The 27,836-nt window shown below is 39.0% G+C and overlaps 1 protein-coding gene across 1 annotated transcript in view; it reads left to right on the forward strand.

Annotated features, from left to right (window-relative positions):
• Positions 1–3,318, forward strand: part of DNAH5 (dynein axonemal heavy chain 5) — a 376,240-nt gene extending 372,922 nt beyond the window's left edge. Inside the window, exon 81 of the mRNA XM_033436578.2 lies at positions 1,466–3,318. Coding sequence (XP_033292469.2) covers positions 1,466–1,617 — 152 coding nt within the window. The 3' untranslated portion in view covers positions 1,618–3,318. The remainder of the gene's footprint in view (positions 1–1,465) is intronic.
• The last annotated feature ends 24,518 nt before the right edge of the window (positions 3,319–27,836 follow it).

Below are 27,836 nucleotides of genomic sequence, written 5' to 3' on the forward strand. Positions count from 1 at the left end.
CCTGGTTACGAATTACAGTTTTAGATTATTTTACATTGAAACTTTTGTATAATATTATCATATTCAAATGTTTAACTTCTTCCAATAAAATTAATTAAATTTAGTGGAGGTATAAAAACACATGGCACAGTAGGCTGAAGGTTTTCTTGGGTCAAAAAATGAGACTTTAATTTCTGATAGTGCCTTACTTTTTTGATGTGTTAGGAAAAGCTAAATTATTGAGTAAGTTAGTTTGGGGAAATAAATTCAGTATCATTAATATATTAATATTGCATTTTGAAAGTTACATGTTTGTTACACTAATTCACCAAAGCAAAGTTATCCTCTTAGTTAAGTATATTTTCATCTCAATAATTATGTGAGGGTCATTTATAATATTGGCCTTCCAGAGAAGTACATGGACGAGTGCAGACACAACTTTCGTCCTGAAATAATTTATAGTCTGGGAGAGAAGAGGAAATAATATACTGCTTCCCGAGATGGGTGTTACAAGATGTGCAAATAAACTACTGTAGGTAGAGTGGATTTAACCAGAAGCAGGTGAAGCTTAAACTCTAAGGCTGCTCAGTGCAGAGGCTCCTTCCAAAGCTTAATTTTATATTTGCAAATTGTAGTTTTTTCTTAAAAGAAGCCCCTCCCCCAAACTGTGTAAGTTTGAGGCCCCGCAAGACCTGCATCAGTCCTCAATATGGGGATGCCAAGGCTGGACAGAATGCATAAAAGAAGACCTTTGAAGAAGGGGCACACAGATTGTCTTTCATTGCATATGTGATTTTGGAGACTTCATCTGTTCATGTACTCCAAAAAGGTAGATTGAATCTTAGAGAGCTGAACGGTGGCATGGTTCTCTGCTTCCCTGCCGTTTTTATGTCACTACGCACATGGAGAACTCACAACACCTGGTAGGGGTGGGGAACATTCTCTGTCCTGTGATTTCAAATGTGGTTTGGACTATGGCACAGTGGGTTGAAGATGGGATTTTGCCATAATAATAGTGAAATAATAGTGAGCATTGGTGCTGGATGTCTGATTAAAAGACAAAGGCAAGTCACAAGGGAAATATAGAGAGGGTGTGTGGGCACAAGATTTGGTGGGGAAGAAGTACAGGGGACGGGGTGGAGGAGGGGTGTTGAATTGACAGGTGGAAAGGAGAGGGAGGGAGCAATGGGGGGTTCACGGTCATGTCACATGGGCAGGGGTTAATGTCAACGACATGTGACAAGGGGTGAGTGGGGTAAATGTGAGAACGTCTGGGTGTCTTGTCACACCCACTGGAAACCTGTGGTAGCCTCTGCTTCGCATCTAGGGATTATCTGACCTCAGGAAGAATTTCCTTCATTCTACTAAACCCATCTTTCTTTGGAATGAACTTCAGAGTGCACAGAGTTGGCTCTGCGTTCTGTTTGGGCTTGGGGCTGCTTAAATTAGAAATTCACCAAGGTTTTTTTTATGAATTTTTTTGTAGCTGTAAGAGACCCTCGGTTGTACTCCTGTCCCATCTACAAGAAGCCAGTCCGAACAGATCTGAACTACATCGCTGCTGTGGACCTCGGGACGGCCCAGGCCCCCGAACACTGGGTGCTCCGTGGGGTCGCCCTTCTCTGTGATGTCAAGTAATATGGGGCATGTCTCTCACCCAATAAATGCAGGATCTGAAGTATCATAACCTTTTTCTTCTGCGTGGACAGTGTGTAAATCAGGTTGGTCATGCAGTGAGAGCTGTATCAGTGTTCCCTATTCTAGCTGGATGCTTGATTACATTTAGCCTGTTTCATCGTTCATGACCAATCACTGTGTTTTTGTGAAAAGTTATTTGGTGATTTAAAAGTAAAATTTACAACTTTCTAATGAAGTGCGGCCCTCAAATCCACAATAATACATTTTCTTCTTCAACTCCAAGGACTGACTAGGCTAAACAGATGGTATTTCCCTTGAAGGGATTATTCTTCTGTTAATGTGGTGGTTCTAGTGACAGCCCAATTCTCTAAGGTATCATGACAAGTTTGTGCTGATTCTGCTTCTGTTGCCTTTTGCATTTAGGTCAGGTAAGAGATTTGTTTTCATGGCTCAAGTAGCCAATTAAATAGACCTTTTAAAAAAATGGAAGGAAATAGAAGGGTGGGTTAAGAATGTGAATAGATGAATAGACAATTCAGGTAATCCTACAGGATAAACATTTAGAATAGCATTCAACCCCACTGATAGTTATTAATGAGATACTAACTGATATTTGTTAGAATTAAAAAATTAAAGCTAAAGTGAATCGTGGTGAGGTCTTTGTAAAAGTGATACACTCACAGACTCCTTGAGCAATGTAAATTGACTCATCCTTTTTGTAAAATGATTAAATAACTAAGCACAGAAAGAATCATAAAAACATTCCATGCTTTGATCCTTATTTTCTCTCCTGGAAATCTACACCCAGGAAACAATTTAAAAGACTGAAGAAATATATATATATATATATATATATATATATATATATATATATATATATATATACACACACATATATATAAATGTATTTAATAGCATAAAAAATACCCTAAAAGTTCAAAAATAAGTCTATCTTAAGGAAATTAGAAGTATTTGGCAATCATGAAAAACAATAGTGAAGATTTCATAACACAGAAATGGTGAGCACATACTGTTAATTGAAAGACATAGTTAACAAAATATCAAGTACACTGTGATTATAAGTGTAAAATGTATCTGGTGTGGGCAAAAATTAGAAAATAACATGGAAAATAAAAACAGGTATGATCCAATGGTAGAGTTTTCAGTTGACTTGAACAAATGTAATGATTGGAAGAAAAAAGTAGAGAAAGGATAAAAGTCATAGATAGTGGGTGGGAACTTCACATAAGTTTTTATTAATTAGGAAAATACTACCTAAGGAACTTTACACATATTTTTATTTTAAATTATGATTATAAATTATAAAATTGTTTCATCTATAACCTGTTGACTAGGAAATTTGGTCAGTGTTAACTTAGAATTGCAGCATAGAATTGGGTAACTTCAGATCTGTGTAACTTCATGCTTCCAATGATAAAAAGTTTTTTTTATAGGGAGGAAGGGTTACAAGGAGACCAGTGTGGGTCCCTCTCACTAGGATTTGCTCTGTGACAAGTATCATTTTATGCTAAGTATGATGAGAATTAGGCCTGAGTGGTTCATGTGATACCTACCCATCCTGGACAATGCTATTTTCATTTGAGTAGCTTCTTTCGGTCTGAATTAATATATCAGTTGATTTGTGTGAATTGCTGTAAAACAATCCTTTTATTTTGAAAAATACATAATGAAAATGTAAAAATAATGCAGATTAATAAAAAGTTGTTAATGAATGTCTGAATTGTAATTGCTATTTATGAACAAGGGGGTGAGTGCCATTGAGTAACCAGAAATAAGCTTCCAAAACTGGCTTTTTTAATCAAATAACTTGAAAATGTATAATTTATATAATTTTGTGATATACTCCATAGGTATATGTGTATGAGTTTTGGAGACCCAAAGTAGAAAAGAACACCATGAAAACAGCTAGAAATTTTTAGGAACTAATTCAGCAAGGGTCATCACTAAAGCGTGGAGATGCCAGTGAGGCCCCTTCCTGCTTCACCTCCACTCCCCACTCCCCAGCTCCCACCCATTGAAGGGTGCTCAGCATCCTACTGAATCAGGGGATCAAGGGAAGACCAATTGACTGAATTTTCCAGTTGATGGAGAGAGTCCCTGACCACCTTGGATGTGGAGAAAACTACAGTGAGGGTCCCGTTGCCATAGCAGGGTGATAGAGCCATCTTTTTCATCTGTCTCAATACTGATTTATTAAAGATATTTACTTTGCACCTCCTGCATGTCAGGCACTCTGGTGCCCTGGTGGAATGATGGTGGGAAAAAAATTGTCACAGTCTCTGATTTCATTCACATAAGAGGACGAGACACAGAAAATAAGCAGTTATTCAGGCAGGTAATTTTATATGATCTCAGTTTATGACTGGATAGCCTGACATGTGTGAGCGATACATAGAAAAAGATATAGGGCTTCCCTCGTGGCGCAGTGGTTGAGAGTCCGCCTGCCGATGCAGGGAACTACGGGTTCGTGCCCCGGTACGGGAAGATCCCACATACCGCGGAGCGGCTGGTCCCGTGAGCCATGGCCGCTGAGCCTGCGCGTCCGGAGCCTGTGCTCCGCAACGGGAGAGGCCACAACAGTGAGAGGCCCGCGTACCGCAAAAAAAAAAAAAAAAAAAATTAAGGTAATTGAAATTATTAGACTGAGTTATGTATAGATTTATAGATTTGTTTTATCTTATTGCAGCGTTTGTGGAGGAATATATATTTTACTTGACTATTTTCCCCAGCTTTGTTGAAGTTTAATTGCCAATTAAAAATTGTGTATATTTAAGGTATGAAATTTGATGATTGGTCTATGTATACATTGTGACATAATCACTACAATCAAATTAATCAACATATCATCAGTTCACATAGTTACCCTCTTTTTTTTCTGGTTGGGAGAAGTGCTATGAAAACATATCATCGGAGTTCCTTATTAGAAATGTGACATGATGCACTATATCAGTATTCTTAGATTTTACTATTTGCTCAGATCACCTGGGGATCTTGTTATCAATGCAGATTATAATCAGTAGGGCAGGCTCTGCATTTCTAGCAAAGCTCCTAGGTGGTACCAATGCTGCTGACAAGACACTATGTGATATCCCTTCGTGGATTTTGAAGCTCTGTTTTTACATACATACACGTTGAGGATGCTTGTGTCTTCCTGGTGAATTGACTCCTTTATTATTGTGTGATACTTCTTGGTAATATTCCTTCTCCTGATGTTTCTTTGTTTGATATTAATCTAGCCATTCCAGATTTCTTTTGATTACATTTTCCCATCATTTTCTTTTCTTTTCAACCTATCTGTGCCTTTATAATTAAAATGGGTTTCTTTCTTTAAATTGAACTATAGTTGATTCACAACGTTGTGTTCATTTCTGCTGTACAGCAAAATGATTCAGTTATACATATACATACATTCTTTTTTTTAGTATATTCCATTCCATTATGGTTTATCATAGGATACTGAATATAGTTCTCTGTGCTATACAGTAGGACCTTGTTGTTTAGCCATTCCATATATAATGGCTTACATCTGCTAACCCAACCTCCCACTTAAAATGAGTTTCTTATATAGTTCTGTTCTTTTTAATAATAAACAGGTAATGTCTTTTTTAATTGAAGTGTATAGACCATTTATATTTCATGTAATTATTGGTATGACGATTTAAATCTACCATCTTACTAGCTTTCTGTTTGTTCCATCTCTTCTTCCTTTTTTTTCTTTTTCTGTCTACTTTTTTATTGAGTATTGTTTATGACTCCATTTTATCTCCACTATTGGCTTATTAGTTACAACTCATTCATTTTCCTTTCGTTTTGATGGTTGTCCTAGGGTGACCAAGATGGCCTTACTGACCTCTCACCTTGACCCAAGTGTAGACAGGCTAATTCCTGACTACAGGGTCCTGTCTTCCCTTCTCTTGTAATTTCTTTCTCTGAGCCTTTGAGAGGTAAGTCTTTCTCAAGGGCCTGGGAGCCCTCCCTTTGGAATGTGATCCTCAAGGAAGATGGGGCCCTGCCTCCTAGTCTTTGTGGGAGGGTAGGAGCCTAACTTCAATAAGCAACAATTAGCCAACACAGATTGCCTCCTCACATCAATAAAATCTCCCCCTCACGTCCTGCCCTAATTTCCATCAGCTCACCCAGTGTGTAAAAATCCTCTCGCCTTTTGTTTCTATGGAGTTGAGTTCAATCTCTCTCCCCCTATTGCAGTAGTCTTCAATAAAGTCTTCCTTGCTGTTTTTTAACAATTGTCCAGGGCAATTTTTCTTTCATAAGGGTTTACAATGTACACTCTTTCTTATCACCGTCTACTTTCAAATTATATCACTTCAGGTATCAGAACCTTACAGTCCCTCTCTCTCATCCTTTCTGCCATAATTGGTATACATTTTACTTTTAAATGTGTTCTAAGCCCCATAACTGTAACAATCTTATCTTGGCCAGTTACCTCTGAGAATGATTAAAAATAAGAAAAAATATATTTATCTGACTTTTTGTCCCCATTTTCTTCACTCTTCCTTTCTTTGTGTACATGTGAGTTTGCATCTGCTATCATAGCGCTTTTGCTTGATGAATTTCGAACATTACTTGAAGAATGTTTCTGCTGGCATTTTTCAGCTTATGTTGTCCAGAAAAGTATTTCACCTAAAATTTTTTGTGGTGTATAGAATTCTGGGTTGTCAGGTTTTTTGTTTTTTTTTTTTCAGTACGCGGTCTTCTCACTGTTGTGGCCTCTCCCGTTGTGGAGCACAGGCTCCAGACACGCAGGCTCAGCAGCCGTGGCTCACGGGCCCAGCCGCTCCGCGGCATGTGGGATCTTCCCAGTCTGGGGCACGAACCCGTGTCCCCTGCATCGGCAGGCGGACTCTGAACCACTGCGCCACCAGGGAAGCCCTGGGTTGTCAGCTTTTTTCTTTAAAACCCTTTTAACATATGGTTAAATTTGAAAACAAAACTGTGATAACCAAATAATCCATTTCCTTTTTCCATTTCTTTCAGGGATGGCAGGCAGGATGTCTTCTGATAAAATCTGGTACTCTCAGATGTGAAAGGCTGAACATAGCTGAGTCAGGGCCTCTTCCAGGGCATGGAGGACAGGAAGGGCCTCAGATATATTCTAGGTCAACCACCTTCTACATCACAAAAATGCTTCCGTGAAAATTAGGGGAGTGTTTCCTGAGAGGTGAAATAATAATCTAGGCCAATGAAGCACACAAAACAGAGGTCTCTTCAATTCCAGGTCTTTATCTCACACAAGTTATAATTTTATAGTTTCTGGCTTTTTCTCACCCTTAGAATGGGGGCAACTTTCTTTGAAACTTTGTACATTTTGTGTGGAAGCAGAATATAGGATTTTTCTAATTTCCTAAAATAAAATCTCATTGTTAATATGCCATCAATCTCTTTATGGCTTTCATGAAGGTCGGACCCTTTATTTAAGCAAAGAGAAAAAATTTACTCTGTAAAAATGCTTAGCTTTCTAGTGATTAGCAACTTAACTTGTATACATATAAACATTTTACTTAAACCAATTGTATTCATTTCCTATGAGTGCTGTAATAAAGTGTCACAAACTTGGTGGCTTAAATAATAGAAATAAATTTTGTTGCAGTTCTGGCCCCCAGAAGTCCAAAATCCAGGTGCCAGTAGTTCTCTGTTTCCTCTGGAAGCTCTAGGAGGATCCTTCTTTGCCTCTTCCAGATTCTGGCAGCTGCCAGCATTCCTTGGTTTCTGGCCGCCTACCTCCAATCTCTAGCTCCTTCTTCGTGTCACCTTCTCCTCTGTAGGTATGTCTAGTGTCCCTCTGTCATTCTCTTACAAGGACACTTGTGATGGCATTTAGGACCCACCCAGATAATCTAGGATAATATCCTCATTTCCAAATTCTAAACTTAATCACATCTGCAAAAGCCCCTTTTCCTTATAAAGTAACATTTACAGGTTCCAGGTATCTGCATATCTGTTCCTGACATAGGACATGATATCTCTGGGTGGCCATTACTTAGCCTACTACCCCAATGTTATTTTAATTTTACTGTCTGCAAACTTTTCTTGAAAAACACTATTTCTGTGGGTTAGTAGGGAATTATGAAGGCATTCCATAGCTGAAAGGAAGGACTGCATGCAGAGTTCTTTGATTTGGGGCCCTTAATTAATTATTAATCATAATAATAAAGCAAATATTTACTGAGTATTTACAATGTGCCAGACCTGAGAAAGCTTTTGTAAAGCCTTGCTGTTGAAAAGATGGTCTGGAGACCAAAAGCATTGAAACACCTGGGACCCTGTAGAAGTGCATGATCTTGGTCTTGAATTACATCTACTGAATCAGAGTCTGCATTTTACCAGGATTCCTACTGATTTGCCCGAACATTAAAGTTTGAGTAAGTTCTTTTTGGTATTAACTTATTCAAACCTCATAAATACTCTATAATGCAGGTATTTTTTTCCTCTCCCGTTGCGGAGCACAGGCTCCAGACGCGCAGGTTCAGTGGCCATGGCTCACGGGCCCAGCTGCTCCACGGCATGTGGGATCTTCCCGGACCGGGGCACGAACCCGTGTCCCTTGCATCGGCAGGCGGACTCTCAACCACTGCGCCACCAGGGAAGCCCAATGCAGGTATTTTTGTCAGCACCTGTTTTACAAACGAAGAACACAAGGTTGAAAAAGTCTGGGTCACTTGCTCAAAGCCACTTAATTAGCAGGAGTGGAGCCTGTAATCTGGGTCAGATCTGCCTTTTCCCAGATGTGCCATTAAGCATTTATGATGTTCTGTTTCTTCATGCAGCAAAATGGATGTTGGCTCACTAAGGACACAGGGAAACCTGCTTTCCAGCAGCCCCTGTAAGTCCCAAGAGTTTATAGTATGTTCTCAGTTTCTCCAAGCTAGTCATTTACTTAATATCAGCCCTATAGGATGCCCTAAAAACAGCATTTTTAAATAATATTGTCCTAGATAAATACTGTAGACTTGCTAAAAGGATCGGTTAGTCAATTGTCTGAATGTTGGCTAACGAAATGAATTTATTTTGCAGAAAATTAAAAAAACAATAAGGCAATTAGAACCAGAACACAAGTATAACCCTTACCATCTGTCTCCTGTTTATTTGCATAGATGAAAAAGCTGACAAGTACACATGCTGCATTGCAGGAGGGTAGAGACCTGTTAAGAGTCTATGAAAGGGTTACAGGGGCTTTGTGGCATTTTCTGTCTCCTAATAACTTCATGTCTACTGATTTAAATTAACAGTTTCTCAGGAAGTGCTACTAGGTGTGATGCTTCTAGGTGACATGAGTTGTCTCTTTACTTTCCTTTATCTGAGCATCAAACATTGTTTTCAGCTCAACTCTCCTTTCATTCTAAATTATGGTCATGAATTCTCCACATGATGTGTTTATTAACAACAAAAATACTCTTCTTAGAACAAATATTTATACAAAATGATCAGTCCTTTAATCATTGATTTGTAAAGATTTTATCTTAGATCTCTGATTGTAAAGATTTTATCTTAAACCTATTTTATAAGTTGGGGATGACAGTAGGAAAAAAAACCTATATGCACGACATTAGCATATAGGTGTTTTATCCGCAGTGTCTCGTTTATGCCCCAGAAAAACCTTGTGAGGTTAAAAAGTATTCTTACTTTTACATGTGAGAAAAACAAGGTGCAAAAAAGGTAGCTTGGCCAGGGGCCAAGTTCACACAGCCTGTAAATGATGTCTTCCTGGCTGCAGTGCTTACATTCCTTCCTGTAGGTGCTCCGGCTTCAGGGCTGTATCGCCCTCATTAATCTCAACTAGTCTTTATCAGCTCACCCTGAAATTCAGCTTGGAGACAACACATTCTCTATCAGGTATTCCTCCATCTACAGGTTGACTGGGGTCCCCGGGAGCTTCCACTGCGCATTTCTCAGCAGTGCTTTCACTTTGCTAAATCCAAGTCTCAGGTTTGCTTAACACTAGGAAAAATAATTTTCTATTCCAAGGAAAAGGATGACATTAATGTTAGTCTTTCTCATTCAAGAATAATGCTGTTTTTATTGTGTTAAAGAGGAAAAGAGGACAGTTGCCATGGTACATGTCATTAAAAATAGAAAAACCCCAATGTTGACATTCTCTGCACTCAAGGGAAGACTTTCCTGTTAGTTCACCTCACTCTTCTCTTCATTCATATATATTTGTTTACAGTTCACAGATGTCCTCAAATCTAAGATTTACAGAATCTTTATTTAAATGTGTTTATTTTTTACACAAAAGGGTTTGCCTTGAACAAAATGGGTACACAATTTTTGAAGAGACTTGCAATGATGTGAATGGTGGGTCCCTTCTGGAATGGCTCCCTGCTGGAGTATATCTGAAGTTTTGATGCATTATGAAGTGAGCCTGCAGCCAAGCAATTTGGAGCTCTTTCCCTCTGGTGAGAAGATTCACGTTGAAAGATGTGGAAATGATCTTACAGGAGAAATTACGGTTGTTACGTTCGACTTACTCCCATTCCCCAAAGTATGTGAAAATGTGATGTGAATTAAATCACCCTTAAAAGAAAAACACACATGTATCTGATGCAAGAAAAAAGCCATATGGTTTCATGTGCTCTGCAGCTCATTGTTTAGACATATTTTGAAACCATGTGTTAAGTTATAAAAAAGCAACTAAGACCAAGTTCTTTTTCCATAGAGCTTTTATACCATTTGGACGATAACTATATTCTCCATTTTTGAACTTATAATAAAAATTTCAACCTGGCTGGTTTTAACCTTGTCCCTGAAGATTCCGTTAAAAGTGGTTCAAACCCCATCTTAAGTGTAGTCTTAAGAGGAAGCCCAACATCTCTTGCAATCGTTCAGCTGATTCCTGGCTGCTTTGGCTCAGTTAGCCCTGGCCTTGATTTCTTGATCTTCCTTCCATTTTGCTACTTGTGCCCAGTGCTTTCTTTCCTATCTCAGTGGTTCTTTTCCTTAATTTCCCCAACACTAGTTGCACATGGCTGTTGTGTGCAGTAGATTTTTGCTGAAGGTTTGGGTTATATGGTAACAAAATAACAAAGCACCACAGATAGTAAAAATTAAAATTGAGTAGATATTGCTGCTGTATGTTGTAGCTACTTTCTACCCCACTTACTCTCCAGCCTCCCACTTACTTTCTTGCTGCCCCTTCCAACCCTCTAGTTCCAATCAATTTCAGGCATTATTTCTTTGAATATATTTTCTCCCCTCCTTCAGGTACTTCTGTTGTGCATATGTGGGTGTGTTTATGAAGCCTACATTTCTCTGAGGCTCTGTTCATTTTCCCTAATTCTTTTTCCTCTTTATTCTTCAGATTTTATAATCTCTATTGATCTATTTTCAAGTTTGCTTATTCTTTCTTATGTCAAATCAAATCTACTTTTGCACTCCGTTATGGGTTGGACTGTGTAAAGAAGATGCCCTTATTTGAAAATAGAGTTGTTGCAGATGAAATTAATTAAGATGAGGTCGTGCTGGAGTAGGGTAGGCCCTTAATCCAATAAGACTGGTGTCCTTATGAAAAAGGGACATCTGAACACAGACACACACACACAGGGAGAAAGCCATGTGTAGATGAAAGCAGAGATTGAGGTGATGCCAAAGTCAAGGAATGCTAAAGATTGCCAGAAGCTAGGAGAGAGATCTGGAACAGATTTTCCCCTCAGAAGGGACCCACCCTGTCAATATCTTGATCTCAGACTTCTGGCCTCCAGAACTATGAGACAACAAATTTCTGTTGTTTAAACTGCCCAGTTTGTGATACCTTGTTATGGAAGCCCTACCAAACTAATACACATTCCTTTAGTGATTTTAAAAAAAAGTTCAGCGTTGTACTTTTCAATTCTATTGATAGAATTGCCATTTGATTCTTTTTAAAATTTCTATATTTTCAGTAATATTCTCTACTTGATGAATTCTTTTAATTCTTTAAACAGGGCTTTTTAAAAGTCATTTGAACATATTTATAATAGGTATTTTGAAATCTTTGTTAAGTCCAACATCTGGATCCCCTCAAAGGCAATTTCTATTGCTTGCTTTTTACCCTTAGGCATGGGTCAAATTTCTGTTTCTTTGAATGTCTCATAATTTTTTGCTGAAAAGGGACAGTTTTAGATAATAAACTGTAGTCCGTCTGGATACTGATTCTACTCCTCCCCCACGGGGCTTGTTTTAGTTGTTTGTTTCATCACTTGTTTATTTGTTTAGAGACTTGGCTGAACTGGTTCTGTCGGTAGTGGTAACAGTCGGTAGGCTCAGATGTCCCTGCTTAGATTTTTTTCCCCTTTGTTTTTGTCTTATAGCCTAGCTACCTAGGTGTGGCTCCTGCATCAGCTTCTGTGTCATTGGTCAAAAATTGTGCTTTAGCTTCTTAGCCAGTTAGAATTTCCTTCTTTTTCATTGGATATATGAGTGGCTTTGAGACTGCTTTCACATTTTAGGGATTTTGTGATTTTTGTCCCACATTCAGCCAGGGACCAGTAGTTTGCAAGTTCCTTCTCTAATCACCCTTGAGACGGTGCAGTTTTGAAGACGTGTAGTCTTCCAGACTACAAAGGATGAGTATGATTTTATTTTGAAACCTGGCTTCCTAGGAGTTGCTTCTAGATTAGAACAGCTTAGTTTTAGACAGGGTTGGAAAACATGTGGGGCCTACTAAGCCTCTAGTGACAATAAGGCTTCTGCCCCTTGCTGATGCTTCTTTGTGTGGCTTAGAGATTGCTTTTAAGTTTACCCCACGCCCTGCTCTTATTGCTCCTGAGTGGAGGCAGTCGAATGCTGACACAGTGTTCCTGAGTTGACTGCAACCTCTGGGAGGTTCTCTTGGCCATCTCTTTCCTTGGCTTTCTTTGTTAAAGTTCTACTGCTCTTTCATTTCATTGGTTGCTACTGATATTATGGAACTACCTGCCTTTCTTAATTGCTTACCACCAATATCTCTATTGTTTTTGACACTTAGGCATGCAATTTTTCATACTCTGTTCCAGATAAAGTCAGTTCCCTCAGGCAGAGCTGTGCAGCTCTTTGTCCACAAGTCCTGCCTCTCTCTCTGGGCGAAACCCAAGTGACACTCCCTGCTCTGCAAGAGGGCACCCCTGGTCTATTGTCTTGCTTTTCCAAGCATGCAAACTCTGCTTTATGAACAAGGAGGAGGTGATGGGATCCCAATGTTTTTGACCTGCCATTCTGGGAATAGAGCTTCTGCCCCAAAGTGACTGTAGGGTGAAGGTAGGAAGCCTCAATCCCCTCCACCATGCCCACTGGGAATAGAGTTTCTGTAACAGAGAACTGGGGTGTTGAGAAACAGCAGTAACCTGGCCCTCCTGAGGTGAAACCTTAGCCTTAGACTGGGAGCTGAGAGAGCGGAGAGAAAGCCCCATCTTCTTGAATGAACCTTCCTGGTGTAAAGATTTCATAACACACAGATGGAGGTGAGGGTGGGAACACATCGTAGTTCAATGCCACACTTTCACTATTTTTACTGAGATTTAGTGAATTTTCTTTAATACACGTTTCTCCATTTGCTGTATGCTATTTGCTTATGACAATTTCCAGAGACTATACACGTTTTTTTTTAAAAAAGTAATCTCACCAGTTAAATGGATGTTGTGTTGAGGTTACACACTGTCACTTGACCATTCTGGAAGTCCTGCCTGCCCATGCAGTTTTTACTGGGCATCTCTTTTACTCAGTCTCCAGCTTCCCATCATGCAGTTGCTCAGCCTCTCTCTTGCCTGACTTCCTCTCCTCTCTTTCCTTGCTTTTTATTTGATCCCAAACAACTCTTGCTTTTTTAAAAAAATTTAGTTGTTTTTACCCCTACTCCTCTTCTCCAGACAAAAGTGGCCCATTAAGGTGATGACTGAATCAAGTTAGCTCCTTTCTCCCAGGACAAATTCTGCAATCCAGGTCTCAGATGAACAAAAGTTTATCCCATAATATATGATCTTTTTTTTTTAATAGCCAATATTTTGTTTATTTTTATTAAAAAAAATTTAAAAATTATTGAAGTATCATTGCTGTATATTATATAAGTTAACAGGGGTACAATATAGTAATTCACTATTTTGAAAGGTTGTGCTCCATTTATAGTTATTACAAAATATTGGCTATATCCCCTGTGTTGTACAATATATCCTTGTAACTTATTTTATACATAATAGTTTGTACTTAATACTCTACCCCTATCTTGCCCCTCCTCTCTTCCCTCTCCCCACTGGTCACCACTAGTTTGTCCTTTATATCTGTGAGCCTGTTTCTTTTTTGTTATATTCACTAGTTTATTGTATTTTTTAGATTCCTCCATGATGTACGATCTTATATCACTTATTTACTAAAACCCTGAATGGCTGTGAAGGAGCCAGGTGCCATGTCATGTGGTGGGGCCCCAAGACAGGAAGATGGTTCTTGCACCTGAGGGCCTCTCTGTCTCCTATAGGAAACAGACATGGGAATAACTCACAGCAACTGTGTGCGAAGGACGAAGTAGAGGGTGCATGCAGGGGCTACGGGAATGACTTGCTTTCTGGGCAGCAGCATAAGGTTTCTTAAGAGAGGGATTGAAAGGGCACGCCTTGCAGAGGAGCTGCAGGGAAGCAGAGAGGTGCGAAAAGCGAGGTTTAAGCAATTAAAAATAGTTCAGTGAGAACAGAGGGAAAGAGTATAGGGATGCTGAGATGAGAGACTAGAAAGGTAGAGAGAGACATGCATCTCTGTTAACTAGGTGTCTCATACTCTACCTCCCTAATCTGATGTGGTTTAACCAGAGCTGACTCATATTGTTTGAGGGTTGTCAGTTCAGTCACTGTGTAACATTCTGCTGCATGTAGTGAAAGCTTTCCATAAGTAATTTACTGTTGCCCGGAATGTTGGTTATGTTTGTAAGTTGGCATTTAGTATTTCACATCATAAAGACCATAGCCAGATACCCCCATCCCAGGACTTGCTAAGAGATAGCCAAGATGGTCCTTTGAAACTCCCCCTATACTTCATCTAACCTATAAAAGCAGAAGTCTAGACTCTAAATGGAAGTTCATGGGAGGAATCCCTGAGAGAAGGAGGTTGTCAGCCTAGGGACAGTGCTGAGGATCTGCTTCTGATCTCAGGCAAGTGAAGGGCACCAAGAGAACCACTGGAAAGATTGGGAGTACCTCCTGGAAAGGGACCCTGGCATCTTAATTTTATTTAACACTTACATAACAAGTACAAAATGCAAGGCACTATATTAAACACTTTATATGTATATTAACTCATTTAATCCTTAACCAACCATTTGATACTGGTAATTTAGCTTTTCTACTTTATGTATGGGGCACTGAGACTTGTTCAAGGTCACTTGGATGGTAAACGAAAAACTCAGGTTTAAATACTGTGAGTCTGGCTGCCATACTGCCTCCCTGATGAGTGACTGGGCTCAAACTATCTTGAAAGAACTCTCCCAAGACAGCAGCTTGCTGTGGTGCGGGAACCCTTGGCTGTGAGAAAGGAGAGCTGAGTAGGGCCATCACAGAGGGCTAGAAGGGTGGGCATTGCCTAGTGAATAGAGATCAGAAGAATGACAGCATGAACCACACCCTCCCACTGGAGGTACGTGGACAATGGGTCAAGCCTGTATGAAGGAAGAGGAGAAGTTTCGAATTAAATATAATATTAGGCCATAATTCTCATGACTGAAAGGGCATCTCACTTATCACTGGGATTCAGGAAGCCAACAGTTAACATCCTTCTTCCTTGCCTGATCTTTATGTAAATCAACTGAATGATTTAGGAGTTGGAAAGAGGGAAATTTAAAATACAGCATCATTTCAACTTTTGACAGATAAAGCTGGTTGGAGAATAAGGCTTTTATTGTGTCTGATACAGCTCAGCTAAAACCTTATCCTAGAATCAACTTGCTCACCCAGTCACAGAAGAGTTGGACGATTACTACTCCAGAAGTAATGAGAGGGACTTCCCTGGTGGTCCAGCGGTGAAGATGTCTTGCTCCCAATGCAGGGGGCCTGGGTTTGATCCCTGGTCAGGGAACTGGATCCCGCATGCCGCAACTAAGACCCGGCGCAGCCAAATAAATAAATATTAAAAAAAAAAAGAAGTAATGAGGGAGGCACAAAAGAGAGATGAGAGCTTCTTTCAATGAATGTTCTTCTACTTGTATATGTGAGGAGTGAGAATAAGTGCCTTTAATAGTTACCTGAATGAAATTGTTCTCAAAACTGAAAATGACCAGGAAAAGATGGAATCTTCCACAAATATTGGAAACTGCAGAGACAAGAATGTGGACAGAGCATGTAGGAAGACAGTGGTTGGTCTAAAATAAAGCCATACCCTGAAACCCAGGAGTTCAGCCATTCCACCATCAGTGACATTTGCACACCAGATCACTTGTACTCATCTTCCATGTGAAGGGAAAACACACAGCCCTAACTTGTTTCTAAGTGTGAACTACAGTCCCTTTTCACTTACTATTTCACTTCATTAGTTACTTATGCTATTTATGCTTTCCCCTCTCCCAGTCCTTCCACTGATTGTAATGTTATTCAAGTAAATTTTCATAGATAAATTATTCCAACAACGGTTTAAGTATAACTTAGTTGATATAATTGTGCATCAATTTTGGTAAATACAGAATGTGATGTTAAGTATTTTATGCTAACATAAGCTCTTGGTTTCTCTGATCAGTAAAATTTTCTGAATAATAATAAATCATATCCTCCTCATTATCCTTAAGGTTCCTTCAAACCCCATGAATTTCAATAATGAGTGATGAAGGGAAATGGAAAAGATTCTTAATTAGACTCCTGTATAGGATAAAACAAAATAGAAAACACACACATTCACAGCTTCCTTTCTTAATGAAAGTATTTTTCACTTCCATCAGTAGACCATTTTTCTGTTTTAATTTTGAAGGATTTCCCAAAACAGCAAGATTGAATATAGTCATTTAAAGAAATTCAACTGTTGAAAATTGGTAATTCCCTTCCATTCCATAATTCAAAGTAATTTTGAGGCTCAAATACCATCCTAAGGCTAAAACAATTTATTTCAAAAATATGTTGCAGAGGGAGGAGTCTTCATCTTTGTCTTCTTTTTCTTTTTCTCCTTCATCTTGCATTTGCTTTCTTATCTTTTCTGCTGTCCTCCTTCCCCTCTTCAACACTTCTCTCCTCCTTAACCTTCTTTACCCCTTCAGCAGATTCAGACTTACTGGATCTTTAGTTCCCAAGACCCAGGAGAGAGAGTCTTTTCCCAGACTTTTAGCAGATCCCTTAAAAGGCTTTGCCTGGCCTGGCTCAGGTCACATCTCCATGAATGTGAAGTGTCCTGAAGGATGTGGCTCTGATGGACCAGGGGTTGGTCTTGATCTGAAACTGCAGAGTAGAGATGATGAGTCACAAGGACTAAGCAACAGGAAGGGATGATTCCTGAAATCATCAGACGTATTCTCTTACTAGAAAAAAGGAGGCAACGGATGCTGGCAGGACAGAACAATGGAGTACGTCTACAGTCGTGTGTGTGTGTGTGTGTGTGTGTGTGTGTGTGTGTGTGTCTGTGTCTGTGTCTGTGTATACTTTGGTGATACACTAGGAAAAACTTTTCCCAACACAGAAGTATCATATTTTTGGTGTTTTTACAATTATATTTAATGCAGTAAAAATTGGGTTTTGGGGTGAAGTAAATCTATTTTTTAAAATAGACAATTTCCAAAACCTATTGAATAACTCATGCTTCCTCACCTGATTTTAAGAGGTATGGTTTTATTGTTGTTTTTTTTTTAACATCTTTATTGGAGTATAATTGCTTTACAATGGTATGTTAGTTTCTCCTTTATAACAAAGTGAATCAGTTATACATATACATATGTTCCCATATCTCTTCCCTCTTGCGTCTCCCTCCCTCCAACCCTCCCTATCCCACCCCTCTAGGTGGTCACAAACCACCTAGCTGATCTCCCTGTGCTATGCGGCTACTTCCCACTAGCTATCTGTTTTACGTTTGGTAGTGTATATATGTCCATGCCACTCTCTCACTTTATCACAGCTTACCCTTCCCCCTCCAAGAGATATGGTTTTTAAAATCTAAACTGCCATATATAGGTGCAGGGCACATAGAGGACTGATAGCTCCACTATTTGCCACAATGCGCTTCTTGTCATGAAATCTCCACAGCTTCTCTTGGGAGCCTCACAGCCCCCAAGGAATCTGTGGATCTCAGTGGCCCAGAGCTCAACCTGAGATCTCCCCTCTCTACACACCACCGTCATAGCAGCGTTTGGATAATCAAGGACATTCTGTTTTTTATACATTTCATTTGTTTATCCAATGGGTATTAAAAAAATAATTGTGAAGTACACACTCACACGTTTCAAATCAACTTAAAACAGACATAGGTATAAGCCTTTTGGCCAACTACAGCAAATAGTATCAATTGGGAGCAAAGACATTTCCTTTAGATATTTTAAGACATAGGAATTAAGTTGATTTAAAAGAACATTTTATTTTATTTATTCTATGATGGAAATAGTGCTGGATATGAAGTCAGCACACTCCTACTCATTATCTGCTTGACGTTGAGCTAGTTGCCTAACTTCTAAGCACTGTTTTCCTCATCTATAAAGTAAGGGTAATACTGTGACTTACAAGGCTATTTTGAAGATTAAATAAGAATGATTGAATATCCATTATCAATTTGGTGGTATGCTAACTTGCTGAGTCAGTGCTTAGTTAGTTGTAATTCATCTTTAAAACCACAAAATTACCCTCACATATCGTCATAGCCAAACGCTTGCGACATAGGAGACAACTAAGTATTGCTTATTCATGTCAGTAAAACATTCCCTACATCTGTTCTAGTACTCTCTATGGTGCTTCTCAAATCCAAGTCCATGAACTCCAAGAATTAATGAAGGATGAATAAGTTGAAAAAAACTGTAACTGCTTGGCTCATAGCAGAAGCCTCTCAAATAATGTTATTTTAAAACTATAATCAAGACAATTGAAAGAGGTGTTGAAAAATGTGGTATACTGTCAGCAATACATATTTTGGTTGTACACTTTCCAGAAGAATTAGTTTTAAAACTTAAAATAGTTATGTGTTATGTAGGGTTCATGCAAATGAATTTATTTCATTATTTTTGCTTATTTTGTGGCTGTTTTGAGGCAAGCTTTCCTCTGTCACATCTATCATTTCTCCCTGAAGTGCATTCACAGACTCCTTGGAGTGATGGAATCTTCCTGAAGTTATTGGTGGTGCCTGGTCAGAGGTTGCTTCACTCTAGGACATTTCTCTGGAGCTGTTTCATTTGTGCAAGGGACCAGCAGCACTTGGGTGTTATTTTATATTAAATTAAACATACACACATTAGCACTTTACAGGCAAAATTGTATACGTGGCCACTTTCATATTTTTAAATGCCAGATGGATATGAACCCGAATTTAATATTTTTGGATGTTGTTTGTCGGGGGGACAGGTTCTAGAGTGGTTACCAAGATCCCCACCTCCTAGAGTTCTCTTGAGTGTGGGCAGGACCTGTGACTTGATTCTAACCAATAGAACATGGCAAAGGTGATGGATCTTTGTGATTACATTTACAGCATGATTCTGTGGTCATGCTACATAAAACTGTAACACTGTCTTGTGGGAGTATTGCTCTCCCTTCTTGGTTTTGAAGAAGTGGGCAGCCATGTTGGGAAAGCCCACACACAGGGAACTCCAGGCAGTGCTTAGGAGATAAGGGCAATCTCTTTCCTACAAACAGCAAGAAGATGAGGCCTTTGGTCCTGCAGCTACAAGGAAATGAACTCTACCAATAACCTGAGAGAGCTTGGAAGTAGGTCCTCCCCCAGCTGAGCCTCTGATGAGACCACAACCCCAACCAGCATCTTGGTTTCAGGCTTGTCAGACCCTGAGGCAGAGGACCCAGCTAAGCCATGCTTGGACTCCTGACCCACAGAAACTATAGATACTATTTACAGAAACTATGCATAATAAACGTGTTGTTTTATGCTGCTGTGTTTGTAGTTATTGATTATGCATCAGTAGATAATACCTTTTTTCTAAATTTGTCACCACATCATCTGCTCCATTGTGAGCATCTGATAAACCAAGGAGTTGAATGAATGATCTTAATCCATTATATAATGCAAAGAGTTGATATCAAGGGATAAATAACAAGGCAATATTTAAGGGACCATGATACAGTAGAAACTCTATGAAGTCATGGTCTGGGATTTAGGTTCTGGTTTCCCTCTTTGTACAATTAAAAAATCAAATGTTCAGACTAAATAAATTTTAAGTTCCATTGTAGCTGTAAATTTATTAAGGGTTTTAAAATTTTAAAATTCTAAAACATGAGTATAAAACCCTTTAAACATGAATACAAAACCAAGGGCTATTGACCTCAGGATCTTATCCCTTCTCTAAAAATTATAGCTTTATTACCTCTAGTTAACCATTAAATAAATTTTAGTTTTATTTTGGAATTCATGTTCATAATCACCTGGATGGGATTAAAAGGACTTTATCTAATGACTAAAGAGAGCATATTAACTTCTCATTAGATACCAACTGATTAATTACATAATATTGTTTCATCTCATCTGTTTTGTTAAACTGGGAAATCTACCAGCAGGAACATAACAATTTAGATACAGCGTGTTAAGTATAAATAGACTTTCTCAATTCATTATTGTATTAAAGAAAAGTGATATCTTTTCTTTCCAAGCTGAAAAAATTTGAAATATTTGATCTTTATACATTTCCTGCCCATAAAAAAAGAAAGAAGAAAGAAACAAAGAAAACGAAAGGAAAGAAAATTAATCTAGACCACACAAGGAATTGAAATTAATTTAATTAGTTAATCCCATCCATTTCATTATTTAAAAAAAGATGTCATGCATTCCAGTTAGACTAGGGAATCTTTATTGCTTCACTTGTGTTATATGTTTGTGTAAAAGATCCTATCCAGTAGGTGTCAGCAAAGTAATCTTAAAAATAATCACAGAGGCTTCTCATATTAGCTTCATAACTACTTGTAGGTAAATTATAAGAACTTTTCTGCTTACAGAGCAAGATGTTATTTTAGCGTATCTATAATTTAAAAAGAAGAAACTTCCTGATTTAAGAAAGCTGCTTTCTCCTCTTCTTCCCCATGTAATAAAAAGTCCATTCTGAACTATCGCATAGATGGCCAATACTGCCTCATGGTGTCAGTCATCACAATAAAACAGGGTATTTGTGTACCTGGATAATACTAAAAGGAGGCATTATGATGTCGTCAAAAGATGTTAATATATATGTGGGCATGTGTATATCTATCTATCATCCTCTAAGTGGCCCAGATGGTAAAATGTTAGCTGGAAAGTTTCTGAAATAAACAGCCAGGTCCATATCCACATCATTTTGAAATATACAGAGTATAAGAGGCAAATAGATCCAATATGTAGAAAGCTAACCTATGGTGGAATACATGCTCCTTCTTCCCCTCTCCTAAAGAGACCATGGTAAGGGGTTGTGAGAAGACCCAGCACAGTCAGAGGGGTTCCCTGTGGGAAGGGGGAGGGTAGGTCTTAGGAGAGGAAAGGGGAGCTGGCTTCTCAGGGAAGATGTGTAGACTGAGGGCAAGCACATTCCAGAGGAAGGCTTGGGTAGAAGGTAGTGTCCACCAGCTAGAAAGGGACAGCAGTGCAGTGGGGTATGTAGACCACAAGTCAGGTAAGACGAAGAGAAGAGAAGCAGAGTAGGAGCAGGAAAATTTATTTCTTTGTTTTTAGAGAATTTTTATTGAAGTGTTGATATAATATTTCAAGAAAGTGCACATATCAGAAGTGTAGAACTCAATAAATAGATATATGTATATATTAATGTGCAATATATAAATACATAGCAATAAAGATAACATTTGCCTAACTGGCAGCTAGACTCTGAAGGGAAAATTGAGAATTGAAACAGATAAATTGAATCAAACCAAATGAAACCAAACAGTAACCCCAGAAGACTCCTGTGTTCTAAAGATAAGATGCCTGACTATTCCAGCAACTCCTAAGTTTCACCCATTATGTTAGGGTTTGGTGGTATCTCCTTGTGGATTTACTTTGCATTTCCCTGATGATCAATAATGTTGAGCATCATTGCATATATTTATTACCTATTGGATATCTTTTTTTTTTTTCCATGAAGTGCCTTTTCAGTCTCTTGCCCATCTTTCTATAGGTTATCATTTCATAGTAGATTTGTAAGAGGGATTTGAGATCTAGGTTTTATGTTAGATATGGATTTGAATTCTAGCTTTGTTACTTGCTGTGTGATATGAGGCTGGGCTGGGACCATCAGTCTACTGGAGAGGAGCTTAAGAGAACAAATGTTTTAAACAGTCTTATGTACAATTCCAACGTTACTAAAAATCATCCTTAGTTATGAATAAAGCAAGTTCCTAAAAATAGCTATTTGGTAGAGCTCTGTTAGATTTTTCTTTACCAAATCCTGAAAACTTTTGGATGCTAATATATACAGTCCTTGGTTCTGAATGTTTGCTCCCTGACAGCCCATTGGAGGGTTCTGTGGCTCTGGGGTTGCTTCAGCTCCTGTCTCTCCCCGTGCCAGGTCTTTCTTCCTCCTAGCTTCTGCTGAGCAAGAAACTGAGGTTAAGAGATATTGAACACTACATCTGAGGTCCACCACTCCTAATAACTGGTAGAGTATGGGACTCAAACCCAGGCCTACTGGGTCCAAAGGCAGTGGAATGAACATGCACTAAGCCATGTTGCCTCTTGGTAGCATCTTAAGGTTTGAGTTAGCAAAGGATGTTTTTGAGCTACTAGTAAGTTTGGGAAACATTTAGGTCCTGAAATAACATGCTGTGGCCTCTGGTCCTTATACCAAGTCCTCTTTCTTAAACCCTCCATTATGGAAGTACTAAAAATTACCTGTTATATCTAACTACATGTTTACCAAGCATCATCTGTCGGTATGATGGGTACAATGATGAGTAAGATAGTTATAGGTCTTGTCTGCATGTAGCTCACTACAGACAACTATTACAAAGGAGACTCAAAAGGCCCATGGAATGGTGATATGATAGATGTACGTCTGTGATTTTTTTTGACATGAATACAAAACCAAGGGCTATTGACCTCAGGATCTTATCCCTTCTTGTCTCTGCAGAGGCCTTACTCAATCTACTATTCCAAAAAAATTTTTTTTCTATCTACTGTCTCCTTTTCATCAGTATTTAAACATCCAAGGCTTTCCTCTCTAAATGAAATTGATCCCAGGAGAAACCCTCGTTCCATGATCTTGCATCTTCCTACAGCTCCCTGTTACATCACTCTTCCTTGATTCACAGCCACCGCTGGAGAGCACATCCTCACCCTGCTTCCTTGTCTTTGCTCAGTCTTCAGCTCACTCTGCGGTTGCTACTGGTTTACAGAAACAGTGGAAATGGTGTTGCACTTAAAGGACGCTTCCCAGGCTTAACCTTTCTCACTTCTTAGCATCACACAGTGCAGCTGAGCATGCTTTTATTCTTCTTGCTGATTTTCCCTTTCCAGTTATTGTCATCACTTCTCAGTCTCTCTGGTGGTTCTTTGTCTCTGGTTCTCCTTCGGGTATCACCCTAGAAATTCCCTCTCAATACACTCTCTTTAGGCACCACCCAAACGTGTCTCCAGCATAGATGACTCACAACCGAGATCCAGGTCCACTTCTGCAACTGCCCATTGGTCGTCTCCATGTTAAACGAACTACCTTCAACCTTTGTTCTGCTTCTCTGTCCTCCGAAATCAATGAGTGGCATCCACAGCTAAGAAATTGTGAGTCATCCTTTAATCCTTCCTCCCCTTTTCATCTCCTACTTTAAACCAATCACACATTTTACCTCCTGAATTTCTCACATCTCTCCCACCATCGTTTCTTGCCTTTTTTTTTTAAACAGACGCAGTCTCCTAAATGGTCTTCTGGCTACAAATATTGTTCCCAACCAAACTCATTTCCTCATAGCAGCTAGAGTTGTCCTAAAGGGCAGTTGATCATGTTCCTGCTCTGCTGAAAACACTTGCATAGCTCCCTATAATCTTCAAGAGAAAAAGCAAGCTGTTTAACCTGACATGAAATCATTCATTGTCTACCCAGGGCTCCCTCTCCCTCTCATCTCTCATCATTCTGCTCCTGTGCACTCTGCACCTCAATCATATGAAGCTTATTTCTAGTTCTCAGCCCTGTTCTTCTTTCTCTTGCCCTTAGGCTTTTCTCTTTTGTAAAACTCATCTTTCCTCCCACGTACCATCACCTTGCTAACTCCTATTTACTCCTCAGCTTAGCTTTCACTTCCCCTGGAAGGATTCCCCTGACTCTTCCCCAGCCAGCTTGAGTTTAAATGACTCATCCATGTGTTTCTCCAGCTCCTAAACTACCTTGCTCAGTGCTATGAACTGAAATTGTGTGATTACCTGTGAGGAGAGGTGTGAGACTGTTGTGTCACACACATCATTTTCCCCTTAGCATCTATCACAGTGTAGAAAGAATATTTAAGCTTTATATTTGCATTAAAACTGGTCAAATATTTCCATACAAACTTTTTTTTATAGAAAAAAAAAGACTAATAAAAGAGTTCCTTAGCCAAGAGGAAATGTTTCTATATATTGCTGTCTGCCAGACATTATTACTTTCTGGCTACTGTTATTACATTCCCTTAGGTCCTCTCTTTACCCTCTTTCTTCTTCAACTCCCCCATAATTAGAGAAACATTTGATAAATTATAGGACAAACAAGCAAATCAATAGGTTTTTACATTCTCTGCCAGGGGACAATATTCTCTATCTTCATGATTTCACATGAGCAGTGTAGAGGTGTCAGCAGTCTGCAGAATCCCAGCTGCATTTTCTCTCTTTTATTTTGGAAATTTGGGGGCTCTAGGGCTTCTCCTCTGAGAAATGTCATTCCAGAAAGAACAAGATACCAAAAATGTCACAGGATTTGGTCTCCTGTTGCAATACCGAAGATTGCTTTGTGGATTAATTCTGTGTGTGTGTGTGTGGGGTGGTGGTCACATAATTGCAATTTCACATGAACATCCAAGAATTCAATCTTAAATATTTATGAATATGGTTAATATCTGCAACTCTAACTTCCCTCTAATTGCTAGCTGTAATTGTTAATAATTTTTACCCAGAACAGAACTTCCTAAAGGATTTTATATGGAAACTCGTCCTTTAAGATGTACATCTAGATGAAATTCCTGTATTCAAAACACTTGAGGGCTGCATATTCTCTTTCCTCTTGGAGAGTCACAATATACATCAGCCTATTGCAGACTTTGTGATGTGTACAGCCATCTATTCAACTCAGAATTTTCCATGTGTGTGTAACCTCAGGACCATTTTTCTTTAAACTTGTTAATTTGCTCCAGAATGTAGTTTGGAAAATATTGATAAGACTCTTTTGGACTTTTTATTTCTGCTTTGCAACAGACCTTGTACTAACCAGATTTCTATATTTATTAGAAATTGTATAAAAAAGTAATAGCAATAATGGGTAATATTTACTGAGTATTACTGTGTCCCAGGCACTATTCTAAGTGCTTTACAGGTGCTAGTTCATTAATCTTTCCACCAATCCTATGAAATATAGGTTATTGTCACCCACATTATATAGACAAGAAAACTAAGGCAGAGAGAGGTAAAGTATCTTGTCTAAGGGCATACAGCTGGTAATTAGTGGAACTGAGATTCCAATGCAGGCAGTTAGGTTCAAAAGTCTGGAATTAGTACTATTCTTGGTGGTGTCCCTACTTTATCTTCTTTTACTAAATCTCCTGAGCCTGACCCATGCACGGAGCCTGGGAAAAGGTAGGCTTTTTTTTTTTAACTGTTTTTCTTTTTATTGGAGTATAATTGCTTTACATTGCTGTGTTAGTTGCTGCTGCATAACAAAGTGAATCAGCTATACATATACATATACATATATCCTTATATCCCCTCCCTCTTGCGTCTCCCTCCCACCCTCCCTATCCCACCCCTCTAGGTGGTCACAAAGCACCGAGCTGATCTTCCTGTGCTATGCGGCTGCTTCTCACTAGCTATCTATTCTACATTTGGTAGTGTATATATGTCCATGCTACTCTCTCTGTTCGTCCCAGCTTACCCTTCCCCATCCCCGTGTCCTCAAGTCCATTCTCTACGTCTGCATCTTTATTCCTGTCCTGCCCCTAGTTTCTTCAGAACCCTTTCTTTTCTTTTTTTTAGATTCCATATATATGTGTTAGCATATGGTATTTGTTTTTCTCTTTGTGACTTATTTCACTCTGTATGACAGACTCTAGGTCCATCCACCTCACTACAAATAACTCAATTTAACCCTCTTGCCCTCTTGGTGGGAATGTAAATTGGTACAGCCACTACGGAGAACAGTATGGACATTCCTTAAAAAGGTAGGCTTTTATAGATGTTTGATGCTACATGAATCATCTAGAGCTCTGTCTTTGATAAACAATCCAACTTTCATCCCATCTGTATCATTCCTAACAATCTAGTTGCCTAGAATGGCTGAAACAATGACTCTTGCTTTTCCCTACCCTCTCCCAAGGCCAACTCTACTGGCTAGTTAAGGAGGCAGAGCAGGAATTATATTGTAGTAAGAAGCTAGCATATGGTGGGCATCTTCAAATGGTGTGTCACAACACAGCTTGAAAAACATGCTATAGTCATGGGTCACACAACAAACACAGACATCACAAAATAGGCTGCCAGAGGATGACAAATATTTGAATATAAATTAAAAGAAGCTTTGCAGACACAGCATAACAAAAAGCCCAATTAACAAAACTAACCATATGCTACTACCAGAATGGTTGGACACAGTGTAAGACACACATGAACATTAGATGCAAAGAAATCTCAGATGAAACAGCTTCAGCAGACAAACAGCAGACAGACAAACTGGAACTAGTGCCATCCTGAGATGCTACAGTGATAAAAGAGCTTCCCCAGAGAGTCACTCTAAATGTTCCCCAATAAAATAGCTATTCAAGGTATACACACCCTGAAGCACTGAACAAATAGTCAAAGAAACTAAAGCAAAACAATAAGCTTTTCATTCTGTTTTATATTTTCTTCCACATTGAATTACCGCAGACCTTGATTTATTTAGCAGCATTTTTAAGGGTATTATAAACTAATGGTGAAGAGTATGAAGTTTAGAACCAGACAGGCTGGGTTTAAATCCTGGCTGTATAATGTGCTAAATGTGTGGTTTTTGCAGGATGGTCTGAGAATCAGTTACTATGTATGGAAATGGAGATACTAATACCTACTTCTTCATACTTTTGTTAAGATTAAAACTGATGAGGGCTTCCCTGGTGGCGCAGTGGTTGAGAGTCCGCCTGCCGATGCAGGGGACACGGGTTCGTGCCCCAGTCCAGGAAGATCCCACATGCCGTGGAGCGGCTGGGCCCGTGAGCCATGGCCGCTGAGCCTGCGCATCCGGAGCCTGTGCTCTGCAACGGGAGAAGCCACAGCAGTGAGAGGCTCGCGTACCAGAAAAACAACAACAACAACAACAACAATAAAAAACCTGATGATATATGTAAAGGGCACAGCGCAGTGTTTGGCACAGAGTAAACTTATACTCCATAATTAAGAGCTATTTCATTTATTTAAAGCTATACATATTTCAGAATGTAAATTGGAATTTACATTTTAAGTTGTTTCTTGTTTGGTTTAATCAAATAGAAGAAAATTCCATCTTGGAGAATTCTGTCCTCGGCATTGTATTATTGCAATAATAGTGACAGTGATAGGTCATAAAACACTGTTCATTTGCTTTTTCATTTGTTCATTCTTTCTTCATTCATTCAACAGTCCCTTTAGGGTCAGGTGAACTGTCCTAGGTGCTGAAGAAATAAAGCTTCTTGAGACACACCATCCACCTTCAAGATACTCCTAGACCAGTGAGGGAGACAGCCAGAGAGGGACATAATTATAATAAATATAGTAAGTACTAAAATAGATGCATGTCTTGAACATTATGAGAGGGCTATTTATTTTGTCTGGGGTTTACTAAAGAGTCATTTGAACTTAGATATTGAAGGATCAATGGTGATTTCAGGAGGAAATAGGGATTTGGAGATGTATTAATCTGCTTATTCCACTTATTGAAACTATATTGGAAGAATGATAGACAATTGTTTTCTAGGACTATTCAACTA

Source organism: Orcinus orca, chromosome 3 (genome assembly GCF_937001465.1).
Source record: "Orcinus orca chromosome 3, mOrcOrc1.1, whole genome shotgun sequence".
NCBI classification, from domain to species: domain Eukaryota; kingdom Metazoa; phylum Chordata; class Mammalia; order Artiodactyla; family Delphinidae; genus Orcinus; species Orcinus orca.